This window comes from Ctenopharyngodon idella, chromosome 14, assembly GCF_019924925.1.
Source record: "Ctenopharyngodon idella isolate HZGC_01 chromosome 14, HZGC01, whole genome shotgun sequence".
Classification (NCBI taxonomy): Eukaryota; Metazoa; Chordata; class Actinopteri; order Cypriniformes; family Xenocyprididae; genus Ctenopharyngodon; species Ctenopharyngodon idella.
The window spans coordinates 9294927-9319703 of NC_067233.1; the positions used below are offsets into that span (position 1 = coordinate 9294927).

The window sequence follows — 24777 nt, forward strand, 5'->3', positions numbered from 1 at the left end:
AAAAAGTCGCTGTTTGGATTTAAATAGGCAAATGCTTAAGAGTCTATGATTGGATCATTATTGCAGTGATTATTATGTTTATAGCATGTTATATGTTTGGCAACAGTTCTTTTAACCCTAATTGATGGTGTAGCTTTTCATTTCTTAAAGTCCCCCTGTAGTCAATAATTTTATCCCTTAAAACTCATCTTTGATCACCAAAATTACATATTTAAATGTTTATTTTCCCTTAAAAAAGTTCATGTCTTAAAATTGCTTGAATGTAACTCTACACCCTTTCCTCATTTAGTATACGTGGTTCTATGAATATGTAAATTAGCCCCGCCTCCACTCACTCGCAGTGGTTCAGATATCCACTCGTTGACGATCACACATTGATGTGATTGATTACAAGGTAGTTTGTGACATCAAAAACACCAGTTTTAAGGAGAAAATACTCAGCAATGGTGTTGACGTATGAATTTGCACATGGTTTGTCTTAAAGCACATTAAAAACACCACACAGACATATAAACAACATTTAAAAACTTGATTTTCACCACAGGGGCCTTTAAATTACGAGGAAGACACATCTTGGGCATATTCCAGGATGACAATGTCATGATTTATCATGCTCAATCTGTGAAAGAATGGTTCAGAGAGCATGAAGAATCATTTTCACACATGAATTGGCACCTCTGAGTCCAGACCTTAAATTCATTGAGAGTCTTTGGGATGTGCTGGAGTAGACTTTACAGAGTGCCCAACTCTTGCATTGTCAATACAAGATCTTGACCAAAAATTGATGCATTTCAGGACGGATATAAATGTTGTGATGTTATTTCCATCAAGAGATGCATTTTAGGGTTAGAAGAAATTTTGCCAAACATATAACATGCTAAAAACATAATAATCACTGCAATAACGATCCAATCATAGACTCTTAAGCATTTGCCTATTTAAATCCAAACAGGGACTTTTTTTTGGCTGGGCAGTATATATATTTTTAGTGTATATAGTTTTCTTATTCATTTGCACATATTCACACAAAAAATGTATTTAAGTTTTATAATAAGTTTTATTTGAAATAAGTCACAGAATCAAAATATAAAACGCTTTCCTTTTATATGTTCGTATTAGATTCAGCCTTAACTATTAATGAGCTAGTGCACTTCTGCTGTTGTGTCTATTTCCAAAAAGAGAAGTGGAGAAATTGCGAGACACCATCAAACGGATCAGGTGGCAGGTTCCCCTTTCCGGGGAGACTCATCGCCGAACGAAGGCGATAAGTCTCTAATCCAAATCAATGTAATACCTGCTGGCCCAGAGAGCTGCTGCCTGGTCATACACATCAGAGAGCTCTGGAGCTATTGAAGTCATCTCAGCTCCCTCTCCCAGAAAAGCACAAACACAGGAGCTGATGAATATTGAATGCATTTAATCCTTCCTCCGGCTTTTCATCAGGATGTAGGTTTACAATCACATTGAAAAGGAATAGTTCACCTAAAAATAAAAATTCTTTATTATTTTTATTTTATTTTGCATTAGTTAGTGTTTATGCTGCATTTCCATATAATGAAAGTGAATGGGGACTGGGACTGATAAGTTAAAAAAAATTACATAAGAGCACCATAAAAGTAGTTCATACAACTTGTACACCAGGGCTTAAAAATGAAAAGAAAAAAAATTCAGTTGGTTTACTCAGAGCAGAATCAGTATTTTAACGTTTCTGTTCATGCGTTCCTTCTGTTAATACTTCCGAAAACAATTTGATTAGAAAAAATGCCAAATAATATTTTTTTTTTGTCTAAACTACCAGAGCTTGAATTGTACTGACAGCAAAACCTCAAACAGTAGCTCCGCTCGCCTCAATCGTGAATGAAGTCCTGCATGTATTTTGGAGACTCTCTGCTTGGTTTCAGTGCAAGGGTAAATAAAAAAAACTGGTTCTTTAAATAAGTAGTGTGATCTTTATTCAAACACAATGTGTGTAAAGGCTAATGTTTTATGTAATTGAGGAGCAGAGAAGCATGTCTGGTATTTGCCATCTAGTCATAGCCAGTACAGCCTGTGCGTAACACTTCGTCTTTTATAACAAAAGCTTTTTGTCAAAAGTGAGCGTCCACATAGTTAAAATAACCTTTATAACCTGTAAGCTGCTGATAACTTAATGTGACGCACTTACTGCCTCAGATGCGGCCCTTCTAATGACGGACAAAACACAAATCTCCAATATTCGCTGGTGAAAATCCTCGTAACTCCATTTGAGCTTGATTGTGGACACTTTTTATAATATAACGACACACGTAAGTGTCTGACGACCATAAATAAAGCCCCAATGCTAACTTTTTTTTTTTTTTAATTTCCTGAATAGTTTGTTCTACACACTAACCTTCATTTTTTTCTGGTTTCAAAACACACCACGCTGGATATAACCTGCTATGGTAACATATCCTCAGATAAACTCCTGAGATCCAACAGCTAATGCAGCACATTCCCTTTGTTTTACATAGGATGACTTGACAGCTGTGTGGGCATTTCACTCCCGTTGGATTTTTGTTTGTTCAAAAATTCGTTCATTTCTGGTTTTTGTTTTTGTTCCTTGAACTGGTTCGGAGCCCTGTTGTGCTCTATATTAAGAGTCTTCTGAAGCCACACAATAGCTTTGTGTGAAGATGAGCAAATGATGGCACAATTTTAATTTTCTGGAGTAGAAAACCCTTTACTTTTTTACTTTTATATTTATATATATATATATATATAATATATACAACTTTTAAATGATTTTTAGCAATTTTAAATGATTAACTGATTGACAGGTTGTTGGGTACTGTTTAATTTTTTTTTTTTTTTGTTTGTTTCTTACTTCCCCAGTACACAGTGTGGAACTTCCTGCCAAAGAACCTGTTTGAGCAGTTTAGAAGAATTGCTAATTTTTACTTCCTCATCATATTCTTGGTGCAGGTAAGTGAGCGCATTTGATCAGTCATAAGCATTTGCCATCCCTAGAGTAACAAACTGTGTGTGTGTGTGTGTGTGTGTGTTTGTGTTTGTGTGAGAGAGGATATGGGTGTGTTTATGTGTGACTCATAGCCTGTCTGATCTTATGTCACTGGACCTGTGAAAATGGCAGAGAGAGACAGTGAGACGGGGAAGCCTGTGCTCCTCCACTCCATAAAAGCACATGAAGATGACCTTAGTTAAACTAGAGAGTGAAACCATGTAAACAACTGATGCCATTTAGTGAAGTGTGTGTATTTAATAAAGGGTAATGGTGGATTGATGAAGAGCATATGCATAGGCGTAGCTTAACGTTTGAGCTTGTTGATATGGTCCGTCAATTTTTTAGATGCATTTTAGCTTTTCTATAGTAAACTTACAAATTCACACAATGTGTACCATTCAAGTGGTTTTACTGATTACATAGAGCAGCAGCAAGTGCGAGGTTGTCATGGCTACCAGATACCTCGCACATGAATTATTTGAGCTACGTCTATTTTTGCTGCGCTAGCAATAAACTTTAAAAATAATGCACTATAAACATGTTTGCCAACAGAATCTCAAAGCAGACTTTTATTAAACAAATCAAGGAGTGAATTACTCACCCACTGCTTTAAAACAGGTATCTGTTGGACATAATTCAAGTTAAATGCACAATTGCAGGCACACAAACACTTCATATGAGTAAATGGCCGATTATATTCTAAAATCTATGTTTAAGTTTTTTTCTATGTAAATTAAATAACATTTGAATGTAAAAGGTTCTCTTTCTGACATAAACACAAGAGCTGCTACAACAGAGCATCCTTCGGGTCACCTTTCTGAGATTGTCAGGGTCCGGAGTCAACAAGCACGGCATCAGTATCGGCATCTTCATCTGACTTTATTTTGGTTAGGTCCAAATTTCTCTGCAGTTGTTGTACGTTGTAACACAACCCTGCTGAATATCCATTCACGCCACACTACAGGCAAGCAGTATATACTACAGGCTATTATCTGCCAAAATGCAGATTCATCACGTGGCAACTTTTTACACAAATGAGATTGGGGGAGGCATTAGGAAGTTTGATTTGATTTATTATTTTATTTGTAAAATAACCATTTAAATTGAATGTATTAAAATAACTACATTATATGCATATTTACATTTGAGTTTAAATTTTATTAATTAAAAAAATATTTAGTAAAAGTCCCCCTGGCACCCCCACAAGCTACGCCCATGAGCATATGGTCTTGTTGCTGTCAGGTGCATGAGGAATGAAAAATGAAACGCACGATTTGACACCTGATTTGGCAGCTGATTTTGTGTGTGTGAGACTGAGGCTAATATGTGTTATATGTGGTAATGAATATATCCAAAACCTGCAAATGCTGTGACTCAGGCAGTATATTTTTTTTAATGCTTTTGAAAGAAATAACCAAGGCTGCATTTATTATCAAACATACAGTAATATTGGGAAATATTATTGCAATGTAAAATGTTTTCTATTCTAATATATTCAGTGTAATTTATTCTTGTGATGGCAAAGCTGAATTTTCAGCATCATTACTTCAGTCTTCACTCTTCAGTGTCACATGATCCTTCAGAAATCATTCTAATGATTTGATGCTCAAGAATAATTTCTTATTATTATCAATATTAAAAAGAGTTGTGAAGCTTAATATTTTTGTGGAAACCATGATACTTTTTTCATAATTCCTTGATGAATACAAAGTTAAAAAGAACAGCATGTATTTGAAATAGAAAATGTACATTTAAAATGTTCTTTACTGTCACTTTTGAGCAATTTAATGCATCCTTGCTGAATTTTTTCTTTTTTTTTCTTTTTTTTAATCTTACTGAGCCCAAATGTTTGAATGGTAGTGAAAGAAAACTAAAGAAAACATATATTACCTGAGTAAAACTGATTGATTAGATATGACTACTGTATATATTGCAAAATGGAAAAGGACAGGACTTTGTAAAAACAGATTCAACCATTATAGTCTTTCTCGTGAATGGATTAAGCTTATAAGCCAATTATTTTAATGAATCAAAATTAGTCTCATTAATTAGCAGTTTTTATGAAAATAAATAAAAAAAGTCTCTGACAGATCATTTGAAAGCAGCAAAGTCATATATAAATAAAAAACCTTTTGGTCCAATCTTATGAACCAGTTTCTCCCTTAAAGTAAGCATTGTATATCACATGAATTAAATTTTTTAGATCATCAGATTATGGTGCTTAATGTGACATCATGGTTTATAAAAGTTACCTTCTTACTAAAAGATTGACTAACTAAACAAGGGAGTTTCATGCCTCAGTATGTCTTATGTACATCCATGTTGTGATGTGATCTGTGTCCATGTGTGTGTGAGAGAGATATCCCCAGGTGTTTGCCTGGTTCTGGCATGCCTCAGCTAATCCTGCTTTTCTCTTGAGGGGCTCCTTATCCTCTCTGACTAGCTCTCCTCATGCAGCCCACTATTATAACAGCACGAGGGAGACACATACGCGCGCCTGTCACACAAGACCTGCTCTTAAATCACCAACCTCCAAATAGAACTGCACAATTCTCCTGAGGCCCATTGCAAACGCACTATTGCGATCTCACCGTCTTATGCCCATTTCTGTCTCCCCATCCTTTCACGTCTCTTCATCCTGCCATTTTTCTGCTCCACATCCCTTCTCTTTTCCTCATTTCTTTGTTCTCTCCCCCCCCCACCCTCTCTCTCTCTCTCCCTCTCTCCCTCTCTCCCTCTCTCTCTCTCTCTCTCTCTCTCTCTCTCTCTCTCTCTCTCTCTCTCTCTCTCTCTCTCTCTCCCTCTCTCCCTCTCCCTCTCCCGTACGCCTCTGCAGCACAGCACTGTTGACGTCAGCAGCTAGGAAGCCCTCTGTAGTTCTTTTGAGCCACAAATAGACACGGACTGATAAAAAAGCACCAGTATGCTAAAAATAGCACTGCGTGCCTTCGCCGGGGTCCTGATGGGAAAAGAAAGATGGGAGGAGAGGAGAACAGAAGGAGGGGAGGAGTCGAGGGGGATCTCTGTATTTCACACGCACATTTTGACACACATTCTGCTGGAATGTTCTAAATACCTGTGTGTGTGTGTGTGTGTGTGTGTGTGTGTGTGTGTGTGTGTGCGCGCGCCTGTCTGTGTGTGTGCGTGTGAATGCAGATGAGGATTTGCGCTAACAAGCAGTCATTGTTCAGCCGAGTGGAAGTGTGCATAACCGTTGAAGAGGAAATTAGCACATAATCTTGAGAAAACGTTATAAAGAGAGAGGGTGAAATGACATGGGTGTTTTTTTTTTTTTTGTGCATATATCTTAGAGTAGATCGATGTGTGGGTAGAAGTACAGCGTGTACAGTTTGATTTGCTGATTCTTTATCAAACTATTGTGGGTTGTTACACAAAAATTCTGATTTTTCATTTTAAATAAGTTCTTAATTAAAAGAATATGCAGGGGGAAACATGACGCACATAAGTGCCATGCCAGGCTGTAATGCTTTAAAAATGGAACAGGGGCGCATCTGCAGTGACATCTGTACCTTATTTTGCTTCAGGACCCAGATTATACATTAGACGTAAAGTGGCAGTCAGACAAGATATCAAAACCTTTTACCGTACGGGAGTAAACAGAAATAGCCTTAAAGCAACATTGACTTTTATTATTAAATAATACCCTCGTTGAATTTTATTATTTGCGTTTAGCATGTTTTTCCTTGCTGTTTGAGACCAGAACAGGCCAACAGAACAGATCTGTGACCCACCCGTTGAGAAACATTGGTTTACACCTGTTCAAACACACACAGGTGGGAGCCTGCAGATTTTACATTTTACAGCCAAAGACAAAAAGCCTGAATAAACGTTATTTTACATTTATTTTTGGGGAATCATTAAACAGGAGTCACACTTATGGTACACAACGTATCAAGCTCGAAAGTCCATTCATTCTTATGCACAGGCTTAGAAAAAAAGATCCATGCTGATTGACAACAGTATAGTTTAATGTTGTTTTGATGCATCTCATTGATGTGGAATAATGTTTTTGTTGGCAGATAAGAGGAGACATATTTAGTACAGCTTTTATGTAGACTGTTTATGCTGGATTTGGCAACAGGTCACTTTAACTTGTAAAAAATATGCTATTGTTAAAGGATAAGTTCACTTTAAAATAAAAAATTTCCTGATAATTTACTCACCCCCATGTCATCCAAGATGTTTATGTCTTTCTTTCTTCAGTCGAAAAGAAATTAAGGTTTTTGAGGAAAAAATTCCAGGATTTTTCTTCATATAGTGGACTTCAACAGCTAACAACGGGTTGAAGGTCCAAATTGCAGTTTCAGTGCAGCTTCAAAGTGCTCTACATGATCACAGCCGAGGAATAAGTGTCTTATCTAGCAAAACGATCAGTCATTTTCTAAAAAAATAAATACGTTTTAACCACAAATTCTCATCTTGCACTGCTCTGCGATGCACCTCGCATTACGTAATCACGTTGGAAGGGTCATGCGTGACGTAGGCGGAAGTACCGCGGGTGGGCGAAAAACTCATCTCATTTTCTCCTCCAACTTTAAAATTGTCTGTAATCGTCGTTTTACCCTTTTTTTTGTAAAGGGCGTTTGATTTAGTCTTTGCACATTCGCTTTGTAAACACTTGGTCGGTACTTCTTCCTACGTCACGCGTGACCTTTCCAACATGATTACGTAATGCGTGGCGCATCACAGAGCTAGTGCAAGACAAGCATTTGTGGTTAAAAAGTATATAATTTTTATTGTTTTTTAGAAAATGACTGATTGTTTCGTTAGATAAGACACTTATTCCTCGGCTGTGATCATGTAGAGCCCTTTGAAGCTGCACTGAAATGGCAATTTGGACCTTCAACCTGTTGGTAACTGTTGAAGTCCACTATATGGAGAAGAATCCTGGAATGTTTTCCTTAAAAACCTTAATTTCTTTTCGACTGCAACAAAGAAAGACATAAACATCTTGGATGACAACATCTTGGGGGTGAGTAAATTATCAGGAAATTTTAATTCTGAAGTGAACTAATCCTTTAAAAATTAAGATGCCACAAGAATCATATTCTGGAAGTGCAGTGCCTCTCAGCTTTTGGAAATATGGGCCCCACGCATTTATTTACGTAAGTTATTTTCTCTGGTATTTCTGCTGTAACTGACTTTTTTTTCTTTTTTTTTTTTAAAAAAGAACTGGTAGTGTTGATTACATTTAAATTATTATGTTATTAATGTATAGTTTATGTAATTTAATTAATATGTAATTAATATATAATTGAATACGTTCAAATAAATTAACCACAATTTATTTTGTGATTCCAGAATATTCTGTAAGTTTTTCAATAAAAACAGCAATTATTGAGGGGGAAAATTCTCAGTTTACATCTCGATTATTTATTTTTCTATAATAGCATTTTAAAGTCATAAAGGCATAAGGCATTAAGTCATTTAATTGTAAGTCATTCTGTGGCCCCTTTGGAAGTTTGCTGAGGCCCCCCCCGCCCCTCATTGAGAACTAGAAGTAGTGAAGTACCTAAAGATTTCTTCCTTTATATCGTCACCTGGGTGTCAAGTGTTTAACTTTGTGTCATTCCTTGAATTTCCCCAGAACATATGTTGGGGAAATTATCAATAATTCCAGGGATATTTGTCACATATTAGGGATATTTTATGTGCAGTATGCAAATAATACCTCTTTAAGACAGTAGGACATATTGGACAGATTGTATTGTGGTTTCTCACAGCCTCATTTTAATTTGCAACCAATTAAGTTGTGGCGTCTACTCTCGCTAAGATCTGTGTTGGTATTTAGTAACTCACACATTGCGTGTCTGCCTCCGTAAGGTGTTTCGGCGGTAACTGATGTGTTCAGCGTTAGCTTTGGGAATTGGCTCCCTCGAGGCGGCGGTTAAATGAATGGTGTTTGCGTCTACGTGGTGGAACTAGCGAGGTGGGTCTGGCAGTGATGGGTGGGGGTGTTTTGTGTGAGCGTAAAAACGATGAAGGGGCAGCACTTCATCAGAGAAGTGACTGTATTTCATTACAGTCGCTGATGAACTATATCAGTGGTGCTGTCTGTTACTAAGCGATCCAGGGGAATAAACTCCCACTACGTATGTACAGTATTTATTTATGTGTGTGTGTGTATTAAAAAACAGAAACCAAATGAAAGCACAGGACAGACTGTCCTCAGCACTTTAGGCCACATCTCTCTTAATATTTTTAATCGAGTGGGAAGCTGCTCTATCCAGATGGGCCTTTATCAATTTATTAAATCAAAAAAACGATGTGCGGGACCGCTGGCCCCAAAACAACATCCATCACTTGTAGGAACCACAAGCGCATTAGAGTGCTTTCTGCTGACCGAATCCCAGACTCAGCCTTGGCTCCCAAGGAGAAGGGTCAGAAAGACATGTGCCACAAGAGAAACCAAGTGTGGTATTTACAGGGGTCTCCTATAGTTTTTTGTGATTCATCATGTGGCTTTCTCTTCACCACTTGTGTTTTTTATGGTTGTCAGTACATTATATAGCTACAAACAGATTTTAGCACTTTTGTTATATTAACATCAGTTAATGAAATATGTTTTTTACTCAAAATTTCAAGTTCAGTCTGTAAAATATTATCTGTTTCTTCTATATTGTTTTGTGTTCTGCATAAGAGAGGAAGTCGGGTTTTTTTGAACGACGACATGGTGACAGAATGATGACAGAATTGACATTTTTGAGTAAACTATCCCTTTAATGTTGCTTTCTCCTGCATGGGTGGCGAGTTCACAGGAAAAGCCCCCTTTCTCTTCCTCTCTTTTTCTGTTCCTGATGGCAGTGCCACTAAACAGCTGTCAGCAGACACCTGGCAACTGAGAGATGTTTAACACTTAATGGGCCACTGTTGAAAGATCTGTTCTCCTGTGAACATGGATGCGCCCATACGGCGCTCGTTTCTCACGGTTTCATAATATTTAGCCGCAGGACAGGATTTAAAGACGCCTGAGTGTATTTGGGTTAGTCTGCGAGCTCTAACTTGTGGCTGTTAAGCAACGGCTTGTGTGTGGGATAAAGAGGGGGATGTTACGTGATTGGTCGAATCGCAAAGCGGTTTAGATGACGTCTAATGGCCGAGTCCAAAAGTAAAGTGTGTGTGTGGATGTTTCAGATGGGTTGTTTGGGATTATTTGGTCTTAGACTGGGTAAGGGCTGAAAGTACTTTGTGGGGTTTTTATGTTGAGAGTGTGTGTGTGTGATCAGGATGATGGGGATTATTAGCTCTGAGCTGGAGTGCTGCTGGTCTGAGATGGGCTTTCACCTTCTGAAGTCCTGCCGGCTTTACACACTCTGTCGCTACAGGAATTTGGCACCGATATGCCACACACGGCATCTTTGTGTTTGAACTGTTTACTGCAGCGAAGATGCCGTTCCTCACTGTGGTGTGTGGTTTTTGCACTTTCAGCCAGTCCCTGCAGGGTTCCTGTGTGTCTCTGAGAGGGAAATGCAGTGTTTTGGGTTTGGCCATTACTCATTGGACAGAACAAAATGCTCACACCTCTGTGGTTTTGACTTCATAGCCTACCCTATTTTTTCTCTTCCAAATAAACACAAACATAGAGCAAGTATAAATACACCAAGTGGTTGCAACATTGTTTTTTTTTTGTTTTATCTGAAAGAGGGATCTTTGTACTTCCTACTGCATGACAAACTGCTTAAGTTAAAGATAGACTGGTGTTTACTGTTCTCAGCAATTGGATCTTAGATGTTCAAACTCACGCTATCATGGTTATGATGTGACACATTTCCTGTCCGGCTGCATTTTTAAAATAGAAATGGTAATGAGTACATCTAGAAAATCTGAAAAACACCTGGACACCATAATGGATTTTTTCTATGATTCTTTGATTAATAGAAAGTTCAAAAGAACAGCATTTATTTGGCATGTTGTTGGCATGACTGACACTATCGCCTACTAACCTATCTGTGCAAAGTTCCTAAATTTCCAACTGCTGTCATGACCATGTAAAGCCAGTAAAAACATTTTTAACGATACTCACAAGGAAGAGACATGATGCAACTATCCACAAAATTTTGTTGATATAGAGACAAATACACCCACAGGAATAGTAGGTAACCAAAAACTAAATGTTCATCCACCTTGAATGGTAGCCCCACTACTGAGCAGACGTTTAAATCTTAAATTAAACGAAATTAAACGAAATGTCTTGCCCCATAGATTTCCGTTTGTGAATGTTAATGCAATGCATGAATGTTAATGCCACTTCAAAGTAAAATTATTCTGTAAATGTAAATAATGTTATATGTGTGTCCTTTCTTAAAGGTTATTGTTGATACCCCAACCAGCCCTGTGACCAGTGGTTTACCTCTGTTTTTTGTCATCACAGTGACGGCCATCAAACAGGTTAGTTGAATTATGTTCTGTTTATGCCCCTGCCTGCTCTCTTCATCCTTCTTTAACTCTTTTCTCATTTCTTTCTCTCTTTTTATTCACCTGCCACCTCAAATTTCTCTGACTATCGCTAAAGCTCTTGATGTTTTATAGCTGTGTGTCACTGCTTAAATAATGCCGACTCCAGCCAAGAGTCCAGCTGACCCCGGAGTCCATCTCTCACACACAAAACAAATGAACCGGGGGCTTGTCACAACACAGCGGTCCTCTCACAGCTTTAGATGTATTGTTTTAGGATCAACTTTTTCCACCGGCCTGCCGCGAGCTTTTTAGAAAAACACAATGGAAGGTGGACTTCCTTCCAGATCTCTGTGGCCTCACACTGAGAGGGGCTCAGGCCTTAATTGGGCTTTGAAATAAGATCCCAGGGGGCCTGTGTGACCCCAGCACACTTTAACTTCAAATGACTCAACTCCCTCAGCTCCATCGCAGTTTTCATTATTAATACAGGCCTGTTGTATACAGTGAAAACCACATCCATTATGTGTGAATTTCACAGAGAATTGTTTTATTTGTGCCTGTGAGAAATGTATTAGACTGGCTCAGTCCTCATTTGACTTTATTCTGTTTTCTCCTCAGGGTTATGAGGACTGGCTGCGGCACAAAGCAGACTACGAGGTGAATAAGTACCCGGTGACTGTGTTAGAGGACGGACGGTCAGTGAAGAAGGAGAGCGAGAAGATCAAGGTACCTTTCTATTGCTGCACCCTTGCCAAGTCTTTCAGGGTGTGGCAAGCTGCCATACTTCACGTGTGGAAAAGAAGTATGCCCACTAGGGGCGTTCACAGCTGGGAGTGTTTCATTACTGTATATGGAATGGAACAAATGAGCTGTACACTATCAAACCGTTAGGGTCACAAACATTTGGAAGTGTTTGCCAATAAAGCTAGCCAGTCTCGGCGCCAGGGAGGGGTTCAAAGTAAAAACTGACCAAGCTTTTGACATCTGACGCTGCATTAAGGTTGCATATTCTGTCACAAGCCCTCTTGACGTCGGGCCTGCAGCTAGCTAGCTAATTATTTGTGTTTTAAAGCCGATTTTTGTAAACATTTTTAAAACCATATACTACCGTTCAAAAGGTGTGTTTTTTTTTATTTATTTATTTTTTTAATAAATATAAAAGAACTTAATTCTAGATGCATTATTTATCAAAAGTGACAGTAAATACATTTTCTATTTCAAATAAATGCTGTAATTTTGAACTTTCTGTTTATCAAAGAATCCTGAAAAAATATATATATTATGGTTTTTCACAAAAATATGAAGCAGCACAACTGTTTTGACATTGATAATAAGAAATGTTTCTTGAGCACCAAATCAGCATATTAGAATAATTTCTGAAGGATCATGTGACACTGAAAACTGGAGTAATGATGCTTATAAATTTTGTAAATCATTTTAAATTATTCAAATAGGAAACACCTATTTTAAATTGTAATATTTCACAATATTACTGTTTTTGATACTTGATATTTTTAATCAAATAAATGCAACCCTGATGAGAAAATATACTTCTAAGATACATTAAACATTTTTGTTACTATTATCAATCATATAACAAAACACTCTCACATACTTTATTAATACTCTTACATATTAAGAACGGAAATATTCATTAAATGGTATTTTAAAATATCCCTAATATTACCCGTAAGGTCTTTAGCCCCGATTAGACATCGAGTGGTGGCCAGTATGGTACTAAAATTGTTATATAAACGTTTTTTCTAATCAGACATTGAAATGTATTAATATTACCAATAACTGCATAAGCTCTGAAATATGCAAACTTATTAACATGACATTTTTATTTTTATTAACATGAGAAAAAACACTTACAAATCAAAGGACACTTATGGATGTAGCCGTATTTTATTATTTGAATTACATTTTAAGATTCTTTATTTTCAATTATCTGCATGTATTATTGCATTTTGAATCTGAACAGACCTGCAACACACCAGTTAAGAAGCAATGATATGGTTGTGTGTAAGACTGAGTATTGTGTGTGTGTGACTGAGTAATGTCGAAGTGTTTCTGCTCAGGTGGGTGATGTGGTTGAAGTGGTAGAGGACGAGACCTTTCCCTGTGACCTGATTCTTTTGCAGTCCAGTCGAGAAGACGGCACTTGTTTTGTCACCACAGCCAGCCTGGATGGAGAATCCAACCATAAAGTGAGCTTTTGCACCTCTCACTCAGTAATCACTTGGGCACAAATATGATTGTCTTGATATGGCTATAGGTGTTATTTTTAAAAAAGAAACTTTTTGCTTTCCTTACTCTTTTAAATAGGAATCACCTGGTGTGATTTATGTTCAAGTATAAACAGAATATGAAATATGGATTCCTTTACTGTGCTTTAGTCAAACTCTTTAAATAGGTGGCCCAGATCTCGTCTTCATCATCCTTCTGCTCTTCATCTTTCTCCCTCTTCCATCCGTGTGCAATTTTGTGGAATACTAATTCGCCTGTCTTTCCCACAGACACACTACACGGTGCCAGACACAGAGAAGGACCTGCAGTCTCTCTATGCCACCATTGAGTGTGAACAACCCCAGCCTGACCTCTACAAGTATGAACACAAACCTAACAGAAATATCTTTCACTGCCACCTGATAGTTCATTGAAACATGAGATATTGTGAACAAGCATACTGGGAGAAACCATATTTTTTTATTTTGTAACGTCTTTTGAGCTCATTTAACATGGTTTCTGGTGGTCTTGTGATTTTTAGATCAGCAGCTAACAGTGTGATTCATGGAAGAGTCGAACGCTATCTGGCCTCTCCGCTTGAGTAATAAGAACAAACAGACCTTGAAACAAACACAATCTGCACGTTTAGAGAGGCAGTCCAACTGTAATTGCAGTTTTTTTGACTGTAGCGCCCCCTATCGCTAAGCGCATCTCTTTAAAGCCTCTTTAAGTGGAAAAACATTTGCATTTCAGATTTCTAGAGCACCAGATGTCGCCTGCTAAAAGTCGGTCCCTAAAAAAACTTCAAAGGGCTGTTGCCAATATGCCAGACTGTTGGGTCATCACCAATGAGCATCTTCCTTGTAATTGGTTCATTTCGTACAAGGCTCATTTACATAGTGTACTGTACTGGAATACAGATATTACCATCAAGCTTCTTTAATGGGGAAGGAGTCTATATAAAACAAACGAAACGCTAATGCATGTGCATGATGGCGTCAGTACTTTGCCTCAGTGGCTGATGAATGTTTTCAGGTTGACCTCATCAAGTATTCTGATAACGTTCATGGGACGTCTGCGTGTTCATTCAACCTTTTTACGTATGTTTATTTTGTTTGAGAGAACATATATGAGCGTGCTTAACTGGAGCTTGTTTGTTCTTCTGCAGGTTTGTGGGCCGAATGCACATTTACAAGCAGGAGCAGGAGCCAGCAGTAAGGTGAGGCCGTCTTTGGTTTGATCCCATGGGTCCACTATATCCTACAGTACCTCCTAGTCTCTCCAGCTCTGTCTTTTCCCCTTGCATTAGCCTCTGATCATTATTCCATCGACCCGTAACGCCATAGCAGCATTAAAGTAAAGCCAGCCTGGCAGCTTTTCAAGCCCTGCACGTTCTTCCATTTGTCACTGGGTCGTTTGAAATATTTTTATGAGTCTCTACGCCGTGTCCTTCACCAGGCCAAACCGGCCTACATGCTTCCAGCAATGCTGCTCATTAGGAGCCACTTTAACGTGGGTTTGGGTGCCAAAATGTGTCTTTATTGACATAATTGTTTGTTTTTATGGTTTAATTTAGATCTTTGGGCCCAGAGAACCTTCTACTAAAAGGTGCTACATTGAAAAACACCAAGAAGATTAATGGTAGGTTCTGGCACCTTTTAATTGGAGGAATCTTTTGATGTTGAGGAATTATATTCAGCCGAATCACTCCTCATTGCCTTTCCTTAAAGGTGTCGCAGTATACACAGGCATGGAGACGAAGATGGCACTCAACTACCAGGGCAAATCTCAGAAACGATCGGCTGTTGAAAAGTGAGTGATGAGAGCAGTATTATACCCCAGTGTGCAGTAAGGTTTAAAATATTGATTTTCGGATTATTAGCAATGTTCATTTTAACGATCCGATATTGATTGCAAATCCCAAGATCGATCTTTTAAACTATGTCTGTTTTTGGTTTATGTGAAAATAGTGTCTCCAATCTTAAACATCAAAGGGTTAGTTCACCCAAAAATGAAGATTCTGTCATTAATTACTCACTCCCATGTCATTCCAAGACCTTCGTTCATCTTCGGAACACAAATGAAGATATTTTTGATGAAATCCGAGAGGTATTTGACTCGTCCATAGACAGCAATTTAACTACCACTTTCAAGGTCCAGAAAGGTACTAAAGACATCTTTAAAACAGTCGACGTGACTGCAGTGGTTCAACTTTAATTTTATAAAGCGATGAGAATACTTTGTGCGCAAAAACAAAACAAAAATAACGACTTTATTCAACAATATCTTCTGTTCTGTGTCATTCTCATACGTGGTTTACGTTCAGCGCTTCCAGGTTCTACGTCAGAACGCGGGCTCAGTATTGGCCGAAGCTGTTCACGTGAGCAGCACGATGCATTCATGCGATGCTGACACAGGAGCCGGCCAATAATGAGCCGGCGTTACACTGAACGAAGGTCTTCATACAAAATAATAATACAAAAAAAATCTTGGCATCTTATTTTGGTGTGTTACTTGATTAAGTATGTGTGATCACATCTATGTGTTTCCTGTTTTTTCCAGATCCATCAATGCCTTTCTGTTGGTGTATCTATGTATCCTCATCAGTAAAGCTGTAGTGTGCACTACACTAAAGTACATATGGCAGAGTAAAGAAGGTCAGGATGAGCCCTGGTACAACCAGAAAACACAGAAGGAGAAAGACACTAATATGGTGAGCAGTCTGTGGATTTCACATCTGACTGATTTGAACACGATTACATGAATCAATTAGCAATTTCCTCTATATCATTAGTCATTCTTTATGCAATTAATATAAATTACAAGCTAATCTGGTCTCTGGTGGCTGTGGTCAGCTCTTACACAAATCATACTTAATAAATCTTAATTAGGGATTAGCTTTATGTTTAACCTCCGTGTTTCTTTGCTGTTCCAGCCATGATATTGTGTCCGAGGGACTTTGAAGAGACTGAATGCAGGTGTTCTGTCTTTTTTTTCAGTATTTGAAGATGTTTACAGACTTCCTCTCCTTCATGGTCCTTTTCAACTTTATAATCCCCGTGTCCATGTACGTCACTGTGGAGATGCAGAAATTCCTGGGCTCTTTCTTTATCACTTGGGATAAAGACTTCTTTGACCCGGAGATCCAAGAGGGCGCGCTCGTCAACACTTCAGACCTCAATGAGGAACTTGGCCAGGTTAGACACTGGATTACTTTGGCATATCTGACTCAAATATGACTGTGTTATACTCCTAATAATCATTCATATGGGTGGGGGGGGGATGTTTTTAGTCTGAACGGTCAAATGAAAGTAAATCATGACATGAACTTAATCTGAGCTGTCCCTGGCTCTTCCATGGGCAGTGAGGTCATAGATCACTTATGGCTGGTTATTCAGATGATTACTCTAAATTACAGGCCATGCTTCGTTAAACTGATTTGTGCAAGCAGACGGGTTTTGTCACAAATTAATTGTCCGTCCTTATCGTTGGACTCTGTTAATGTGGGAAGGAGTGCTTTATTGCCTGGGTTTATAGTTGGTAAGGTCAACATTTGTCTGCACCTTGCAGGTGGAATATGTATTCACAGACAAGACGGGCACACTGACCCAGAACAACATGGAGTTCATCGAGTGCTGTATAGACGGCTTCCAGTACAAACACCGAGACGAGCTGGACGGCTTCACTGTGACGGACGGGCCTGTGAGTAAACTGCAGCAGAGGGCTGGACAGGTGAGTTACACTCATTCTGAGACCCAAAGGACCTCAGATGGGATTGATTTTACACTTACGGATTGTGTTGTTGGATGTGTACACCTCAATATGTAAACTGACTGCAGACCTTTTGAATTATAAGTCCTCTGAGGCTGAGATATAAATACAAAGGCAGTAAACGTCTAATGTTTGTGTTGGCAGGCTTTGAAGGACTAAAGTTATATGAATTAACTCCCTTTTTTTTATAATACACTCATATGTACCATAAATGGATGGTCCTTTGAGAGCACTTCCTCTTTCTGAGTGCCCTTGTCAGTGTATAGTGCACATGATCTGTATACTAGGGTTTTCACAATACCAAAATTAATTTTTGATAAATTAAATTAAACTAAAATTTCACTGTTTTCTATAAATTTTGATAAGCTAATATGTTATTGAACTACCTTTACTTAAAAAGTTATATTATATTATATTATCATTTACACTACCGTTCAAAAGTTTGGGGTCAGTAAGATTTTTTTTTTTTTTTTTTTTTTGTCTCTTGTGCTCACCAAGGTCAATCCTAAACTTTTGAATGGTATAATGATATTATAATAAATAATATATTATTATATTATTTATTATAATATATTAATATTATAATAAAATAAAAACAATTCAACAAAATTATTCAATTATTTATCAATTATTTTTCATGTTTAAAGGTACTTTAAGTTTTTCCAAGTATTAAAGTAAACAAGCACTAATATGCACAAATATGCATGTTTTTAAGCAGCATGTGTTATTTTTTTCCCTTTTCATTTCTGTCTGCTAGGAGAAAGAGGAGTTGTTTCTGCGGGCCCTGTGTCTGTGCCACACGGTGCAGGTCAAGGAGGATGGAGCAGAGCAAACTCCTAGGGACCAAGTTGATGGTATTGACGGGATGTTCCCCCAGCCAGAGGAGGAAAGAGGCTTTATCGCATCTTCCCCTGATGAGATCGCACTGGTCAAAGGAGCCATGAGGTGGGACCATGATATGCGTCTCTTATTTCCTCTTGTGTCTGATAATGCTGGGAACACTGGCACTTACTGACATAACTTTTTCTCTGTTTAGATACGGCTTCACCTTCCTTGGTTTGGAGAGTAAGAACATGAAGATCAAGAACAGGCAAAATGATGTAGAAGAGTAAGTCATGATCCTTGACGTCTCATCAAACACAATATTCTTGTTAATATGCTTCTTCAGAACTTACACCCCTGAATGTTTATAAACCTGGAGTGATATATAATTAGCTGTATGGAAGTTTTGCCTAGCTACATATTATTATTAGTTTTGCTTATTTCTACATATTATCTAACTTTTTAGATATAAATTGCTCCATGTCCTAAACTTTGACCCAGTCCGACGGAGAATGAGTGTCATCGTGCAAACCAGATCAGGTGAGCTAGAGATCATTAGTGATACTTTCTAAGGCTTATGCCATTACTTATATGTTGACATGAATGATAACTTAAACCATGTGACTTGTTGAGGAGAGGTGACCTTTTAAGCGATCGGACTTGGTGGATGGACTTGGCAGGAAAATGCCATAGGTTTTCATTGAAGCAGGGACCAGAGTATGAGTCTTTCTTTCTTTCTTTCTTTCTTTCTTTCTTTCTTTCTTTCTTTCTTTCAACAATCAGTAGCTACAAAAAATTGTTTTAATTCTTATTTTAATTTTAATTTATTTCTGCATTTTGACACAAAAATAAGTGTCTTTGTTTTGGGTGATATCTATCTGTTAAAGTTAAAATGCTACATATTATCACTTCAGAACGAATAGTTGTTAAGTAAAAAAATAAAAATAATTTCTGCAAACTGTCTCTGACCGCTCAGAACACAGCAACCACTTAGCAACACAGAACATCTTAGCATTGTGGTTGTGAGTTTTGCAGATGTTGCAAGAAGCAAGTTTATGTTTTACTCTGTACCTCTGAAAGTCCCTTTCAAGAAAAGTCTGTTCACTCAGCAGCCATATTTGCAACGCCTCTGGGCAGCTATTTCAGACAAAGTCCTATCTATTTGAATGGGGGAATCCTGAAATTTCAAAAACTGTTTGGCGAACTCGCAATTAAATAACATATTTCAAATCGGCAACAAAAGCTGACATAAATTGTCCTATAAATGTTGTTTCTTATGCTCAAATAGTGTTAAAAAAGCATATTTGTCAGGCTAGATGAGCCAAAGCGCATGTGCAGTCCTAAGCGCGAGTCTCAGGTTTCTTTGGGAACTGAAGCCTCTAACGGCAGCTGCAATGACTTCATCAATCAGCGATTGGCTCTTTTACTTAGAAGGCGGGACATATTCCACCATATTGCCCGTTGCAGTTTCTCCCATTCATAACTAATAGGAGTGAACCATCTTTCTATATCTATAGTCTTTGTCTCTCACCTATCTTCTACTGTTTATTTAGGTGAGACGCTGCTTTTCTGTAAGGGAGCCGATTCCTCTATCTTCCCAAGAGTCAAACCAGAGGAGGTGGAAAATATTCGGTTGCACGTTGAGCGAAATGCAACGGTATTACAATAGATTGCAGAATGTTAATGTATTGCAACATCATTAATTTCCAAGGATGTTATGACAGTTTTGACCTTTTATGCTGGAATAAAGCATAAACATCATTCATTATATCTGTCTTGAAATAGATGTCCTGTAGAGACTTTAAATATTGAAAAAGACAGTAAATTCCGGCCTAATTGTGTGTTTTCGCTCACCAGGAGGGTTACCGTACACTGTGTGTGGCCTATAAGCAGCTGAGTGCTGAGGAGTACGCCATGGCAGACACTGGGCTAAGAGAGGCTAGACTGGCTCTTCAGGACAGGGAGGAGAAACTCATGGCCATGTATAACCAAGTGGAGACGGGAATGAGTTTGATTGGAGCGACTGCTGTGGAGGACCGGTTGGTGACCCAAATTGCTATTTACACCACATTGTTATCTCGTAGAGAAGCTCTGAATAGTTTAACATCTTAGCATCTCAACATCTTGTGAAACAGACTACAGGAAGAGGCAGCAGAGACCATGGAGGCCTTGCAGGGTGCAGGGATGAAAATTTGGGTGCTGACGGGGGACAAAATGGAGACGGCCAAGTCCACCTGCTATGCCTGTCGCCTGTTCCAGCGGGGTACAGAACTACTGGAGCTGACAGTGCGGACACTGGATGATGAGAGGTTAAAGCGCGAGGAAAAACTTATTGAGTTGTTAAAGGACTACCATAGAAGAGCAGTGCAGGATGCCCCGCCTGTCAAAGCAGGGGTCACCAGGTCAGACCCTTGACCTCTTACTGGCTTTGTAGTGAATTTTGGTACAGTTTAGTAATAGACAATGTAATAGTACCATGTAGAGTTTATTTTATTTATTTATTTTTTTAATATTGAATATATCTGTCAATATGGAATTTTTAATTGTGTGTGCTCATTTCCCGTTTTTACATTTTACGTTTTTGACCTTTGTGTCACTTAATGATCATATAAGTTAATCTTTAAAAACATGAATAATAACAAATAAGATATTGAACTAACTACCTTTGTTTAAAAGTTTAAAAAAATCTAAAAAAAAAAAAAAATATATATATATATATATATATATATATATATATATATATATATAAATTATAAAGTTGTGATGCCTAAATTCACTTGTAGCATTTAAGATAACAGATTTTAGTTTTGTAGTTTTTAATTTTTTAATTTATTTAGACAAAATTGTATTGAGTTTTAGTATCTGACATTTATCATTTATCAGTCGTAACATAAAAATAAAGGCCAATATTTCAATATGGGTGCAACCTTAGTTCAAAGGTCAAGTGTATTTAATGACCCCTAATTTAGTGTCATTTTTGCACCACAGGAGTTGGTCTAAAGCAAATCAGGAGTACGGCTTCATCATAGATGGTGCTACGCTGTCGTTGTTGATGAACCCTCCCCGTGATGCAGATGCCACTATGTACAGGAGCCTCTTTCTGCAGATCTGCCAGAACTGCACTGCCGTTCTCTGCTGCCGCATGGCCCCCCTGCAGAAAGCTCAGGTCACACCTGCAGGCTTCCACTTTGGCATCTCTTTATGGTATAATAACATGCACTTATACTTTATGAATTAGTTGGCTAAAGTTCTCTTTTACTCTCTTTAGATAGTGAAGATGGTGAAGAACTCCAAAGGTTCTCCAATCACTCTCTCCATTGGCGATGGGGCCAATGATGTTAGCATGATTCTTGAGGCACACGTGGGCATTGGTGAGATCTCATCATGCGTCCTCATGTAAACTACTGTTGAAAAGTTTTGGGCTTAGTAAGATTATTATTTTATTTATTTATTTTGAAAGAATACTTTTATTCAGCATGACACATTAAATTGATCAAAAGTGACAGACATTTATTGTTACAAAAGATTTGTACTGTATGTTCAATAAATGCTGTTTTTTTTTAAAGCTTTACAACTGTTTTCAACTTTGAAAATTATAAGAAATGTTTCTTGAGCACCAAATCAGCATATTAGAATGATTTCTGAAGTAATGATGCTGAAAATTCAGCTTTGCCAGTTATCTTAAATTGTTGTACTATTTTACAAAATTACTGTTTACTGTATTTTTGATCAAATAAACGCAGCTTTAATGAGTATAAGAGACATCTTACCGACCCTAAACTTTTCTGAATAGTAGTGTACATGGTTAAAGTGAACATATTTTGCTCAGCATTTTTTCTGAGATGGAATGTGATGATGTTACTATTGTGTGTTCAGGTATTAAAGGTAAGGAGGGACGTCAAGCTGTGAGGAACAGTGATTATGCCATCCCTAAACTCAAGCACCTAAAGAAGCTTTTGCTGGCTCATGGGCATCTCTACTATGTGCGCATTGCTCATCTTGTCCAGTACTTCTTTTATAAGGTACGTCTGGCATCCAGTGGTCCCTGTTTCAGTCTGTAAATATAAAGGTAGTTATTTTAGTGACTCTTTTAAACCTGTTTTTTTCTTCTCTCCCTTAGAATCTTTGCTTCATATTACCTCAGTTCCTTTACCAGTTTTTCTGTGGATACTCTCAGCAGGTATGTGCAAATAAAGGGCCTGTTAGAAGACTACATCCCAGCAGGTTCCTCTCCTCTGCCTCTGCTCTTTATTTGCATCTTTCCTCTGTATTTCTCTCTGCCCTTCTTTGAACTGATATATATATCAGTTGTGTCCAATCTCTTTCCTTTTTTCTCCTCTAATAGTGTCCTGTCACTTCTGCCATCAATAAAAAAAAAAAGAAAGAAAATAAAACGGCTCAAAAGTCTCAGCTGAGATTTCCTATAATTGGTCTTGACATCACATTTTCCGACCATTGCATGTGGCCTCAGTCAGTTTCCCTCTTTTTGTTGTGTGCATATGTGTGATGTCCTTAAAGTGGTATTAACCTCCCCGGTGCCCCGTCCTTTCCCTCGCTCCCCTTCCCAGCCCCTGTACGACGCAGCCTATCTGACGATGTACAACATCTGCTTCACCTCCATGCCCATTCTGGCCTACAGCCTGCTGGAGCAGCACATATCCATCGAGATTCTGCTGGTCAACGCCTCCCTCTACAGGTACCAGTCTGCACTGCACTCTTCTGCTTATTTAATTTGTACCATGCTGTTGCTGATGTACTGTGTTTTAATCCTCCTTACAGAGAAATAGCCAAGAATGCCATGTTACGCTGGCGCCCCTTCCTCTACTGGACAGTGTTAGGACTTTTTCAGGGTCTCCTGTTCTTCTTTGGTGTCCGTTTCCTGTTCAGCAATCCAGCTCTGCAAGATAATGGGCAGGTTAGAGCTGTTTTTCTTTTTAAAGGCAGCATGAAACGGAAGTCGCGATAGTCTTGTCTTCCCTATTGTGACGTATCTGGGTGAAATGGCTTCTTGAACAAACAAAAGTTGGGTGGGACTTGATTTTGTCTATCGGGAATTGATTGGCTTGTTCGATTGATGTAGTTTGCTATTGCTGTGAGTGACAGGTTGTCCTGCCCTTGTGCCAGTAAACATATCGTCAGAGTAGAGAAGAGATGTTAAAAGAGGAAGGGGAAGTTATTTTAATTAAAGGTTACGAGGGGACCTGATTAAAAAAAAAAAAAAAATGTTCAAAGATCATTTTTATATATATATATATATAATATGTGTGTATATACATATATATATAAAAATATAAGAATTGTCAATTTTGATTTCATGGTGACTAAACTGTATGAATGAAAAATTGGGAACTGCATTTGATTTACTCTTTCCTTTTACAGGTCTTCGGAAACTGGTCTTATGGAACAATTGTCTTTACCGTCCTTGTTTTCACTGTCACATTGAAGGTTGGTGGCTTGATTGGTTTGTCTCAAACATCTAAACTATAAAAAAAAAATGTATCTTAGATATTAATTTGTCAGAGACTGACTGATTTCCCTCTCCCAGCTGGCTTTAGACACACGGCATTGGACGTGGATCAATCATTTTGTGATCTGGGGCTCATTGGCCTTTTATGTTTTCTTCAGTTTCTTCTGGGGAGGCATCATATGGTGAGGAAACGTTAAAGTCTGAAAAGTCTTTTCTTCTCTGTTGTGATGTATATCTGAAAAGAAAAATGTATAATATATAAAATATATCCGAAACTAGAAAAAATGAAGGGCGCGCTTGATTTCGTCCATCAGGAATTGATTGGATCGTTGTTGTTTGCTAATTGCTGCTATTTCATAATTTATAATAAACTGAAATATACCATAAAAAATAAGAATTGTACATTTTGTACATTGTATATTTTATGGTGACTTAAAATTCAGATATTGCTGTCAACTAATATATTTAATTGTGATTAATCACTTTTTAATATTTAATTTTTCACTTTTTAAGCTGATATTATATTTGTAGTTAAAAAGAATGCAAATAACTTCAACATTCCATCTGAGTTTGATTTTTATATATATATATATATATAAATATATATAATATATAATATTGAATGGTTAAAGAGTGGGTTTGTTTACTGATAATTCAGACTACAAATTAACATCCGGTCCACTAGGGACTTTTTTTTGTGCTGCAGCTCTGATTGTACAATATAGTTATCAGTAAAGATAAATTAAAAATAAATAAATGAACCCATGTTTAATCGCATGAGTTAACTTGTCTTACTCTCTTGTTTTCTCTTTCCTTCCTTCTCTCTCTTATTTTCTAGGCCATTTTTGAAGCAGCAGCGTTTGTACTTTGTGTTTGCTAACATGCTGAGTTCAGTGTCTGCCTGGCTGGTTATCATCATCCTCATTCTCCTCAGTCTGCTGCCAGAGATCCTTTTGGTGGTCCTCCGCAAGCCCAGAGGCCCCCATTCACGACAGGTAATCCTCTCTGACTTTCTCAATTCGTAATTTCTACCATATCCATCCTGTTCTCTCTTATTCTCCCTGATTTACCTACTCTTCTGTTCTTC

The 24777-nt window shown here is 37.9% G+C and overlaps 1 protein-coding gene across 5 annotated transcripts in view; it reads left to right on the top strand.

The window, feature by feature from the left end:
* Positions 1-24777, top strand: part of atp11c (ATPase phospholipid transporting 11C) — a 67014-nt gene that overhangs the window by 33812 nt on the left and 8425 nt on the right. For all 5 annotated transcript variants that reach the window (XR_007933411.1, XM_051918559.1, XM_051918558.1 and 2 more), the window contains exons 3-28: positions 2854-2943; positions 11312-11392; positions 12020-12127; positions 13483-13611; positions 13921-14009; positions 14799-14849; positions 15207-15271; positions 15361-15442; positions 16193-16343; positions 16630-16827; positions 17201-17362; positions 18159-18346; positions 18438-18509; positions 18690-18763; positions 19777-19880; positions 20081-20262; positions 20359-20625; positions 21212-21389; positions 21492-21594; positions 22100-22245; positions 22344-22403; positions 22792-22919; positions 23003-23138; positions 23603-23668; positions 23769-23872; positions 24529-24685. Coding sequence is in view for 4 of the 5 variants with exons in the window: in XM_051918559.1 (XP_051774519.1) it covers positions 2854-2943; positions 11312-11392; positions 12020-12127; positions 13483-13611; positions 13921-14009; positions 14799-14849; positions 15207-15271; positions 15361-15442; positions 16193-16343; positions 16630-16827; positions 17201-17362; positions 18159-18346; positions 18438-18509; positions 18690-18763; positions 19777-19880; positions 20081-20262; positions 20359-20625; positions 21212-21389; positions 21492-21594; positions 22100-22245; positions 22344-22403; positions 22792-22919; positions 23003-23138; positions 23603-23668; positions 23769-23872; positions 24529-24685 (3171 nt within the window). In the remaining variant the exon portion in view is untranslated. The remainder of the gene's footprint in view (positions 1-2853; positions 2944-11311; positions 11393-12019; positions 12128-13482; positions 13612-13920; positions 14010-14798; positions 14850-15206; positions 15272-15360; positions 15443-16192; positions 16344-16629; positions 16828-17200; positions 17363-18158; positions 18347-18437; positions 18510-18689; positions 18764-19776; positions 19881-20080; positions 20263-20358; positions 20626-21211; positions 21390-21491; positions 21595-22099; positions 22246-22343; positions 22404-22791; positions 22920-23002; positions 23139-23602; positions 23669-23768; positions 23873-24528; positions 24686-24777) is intronic.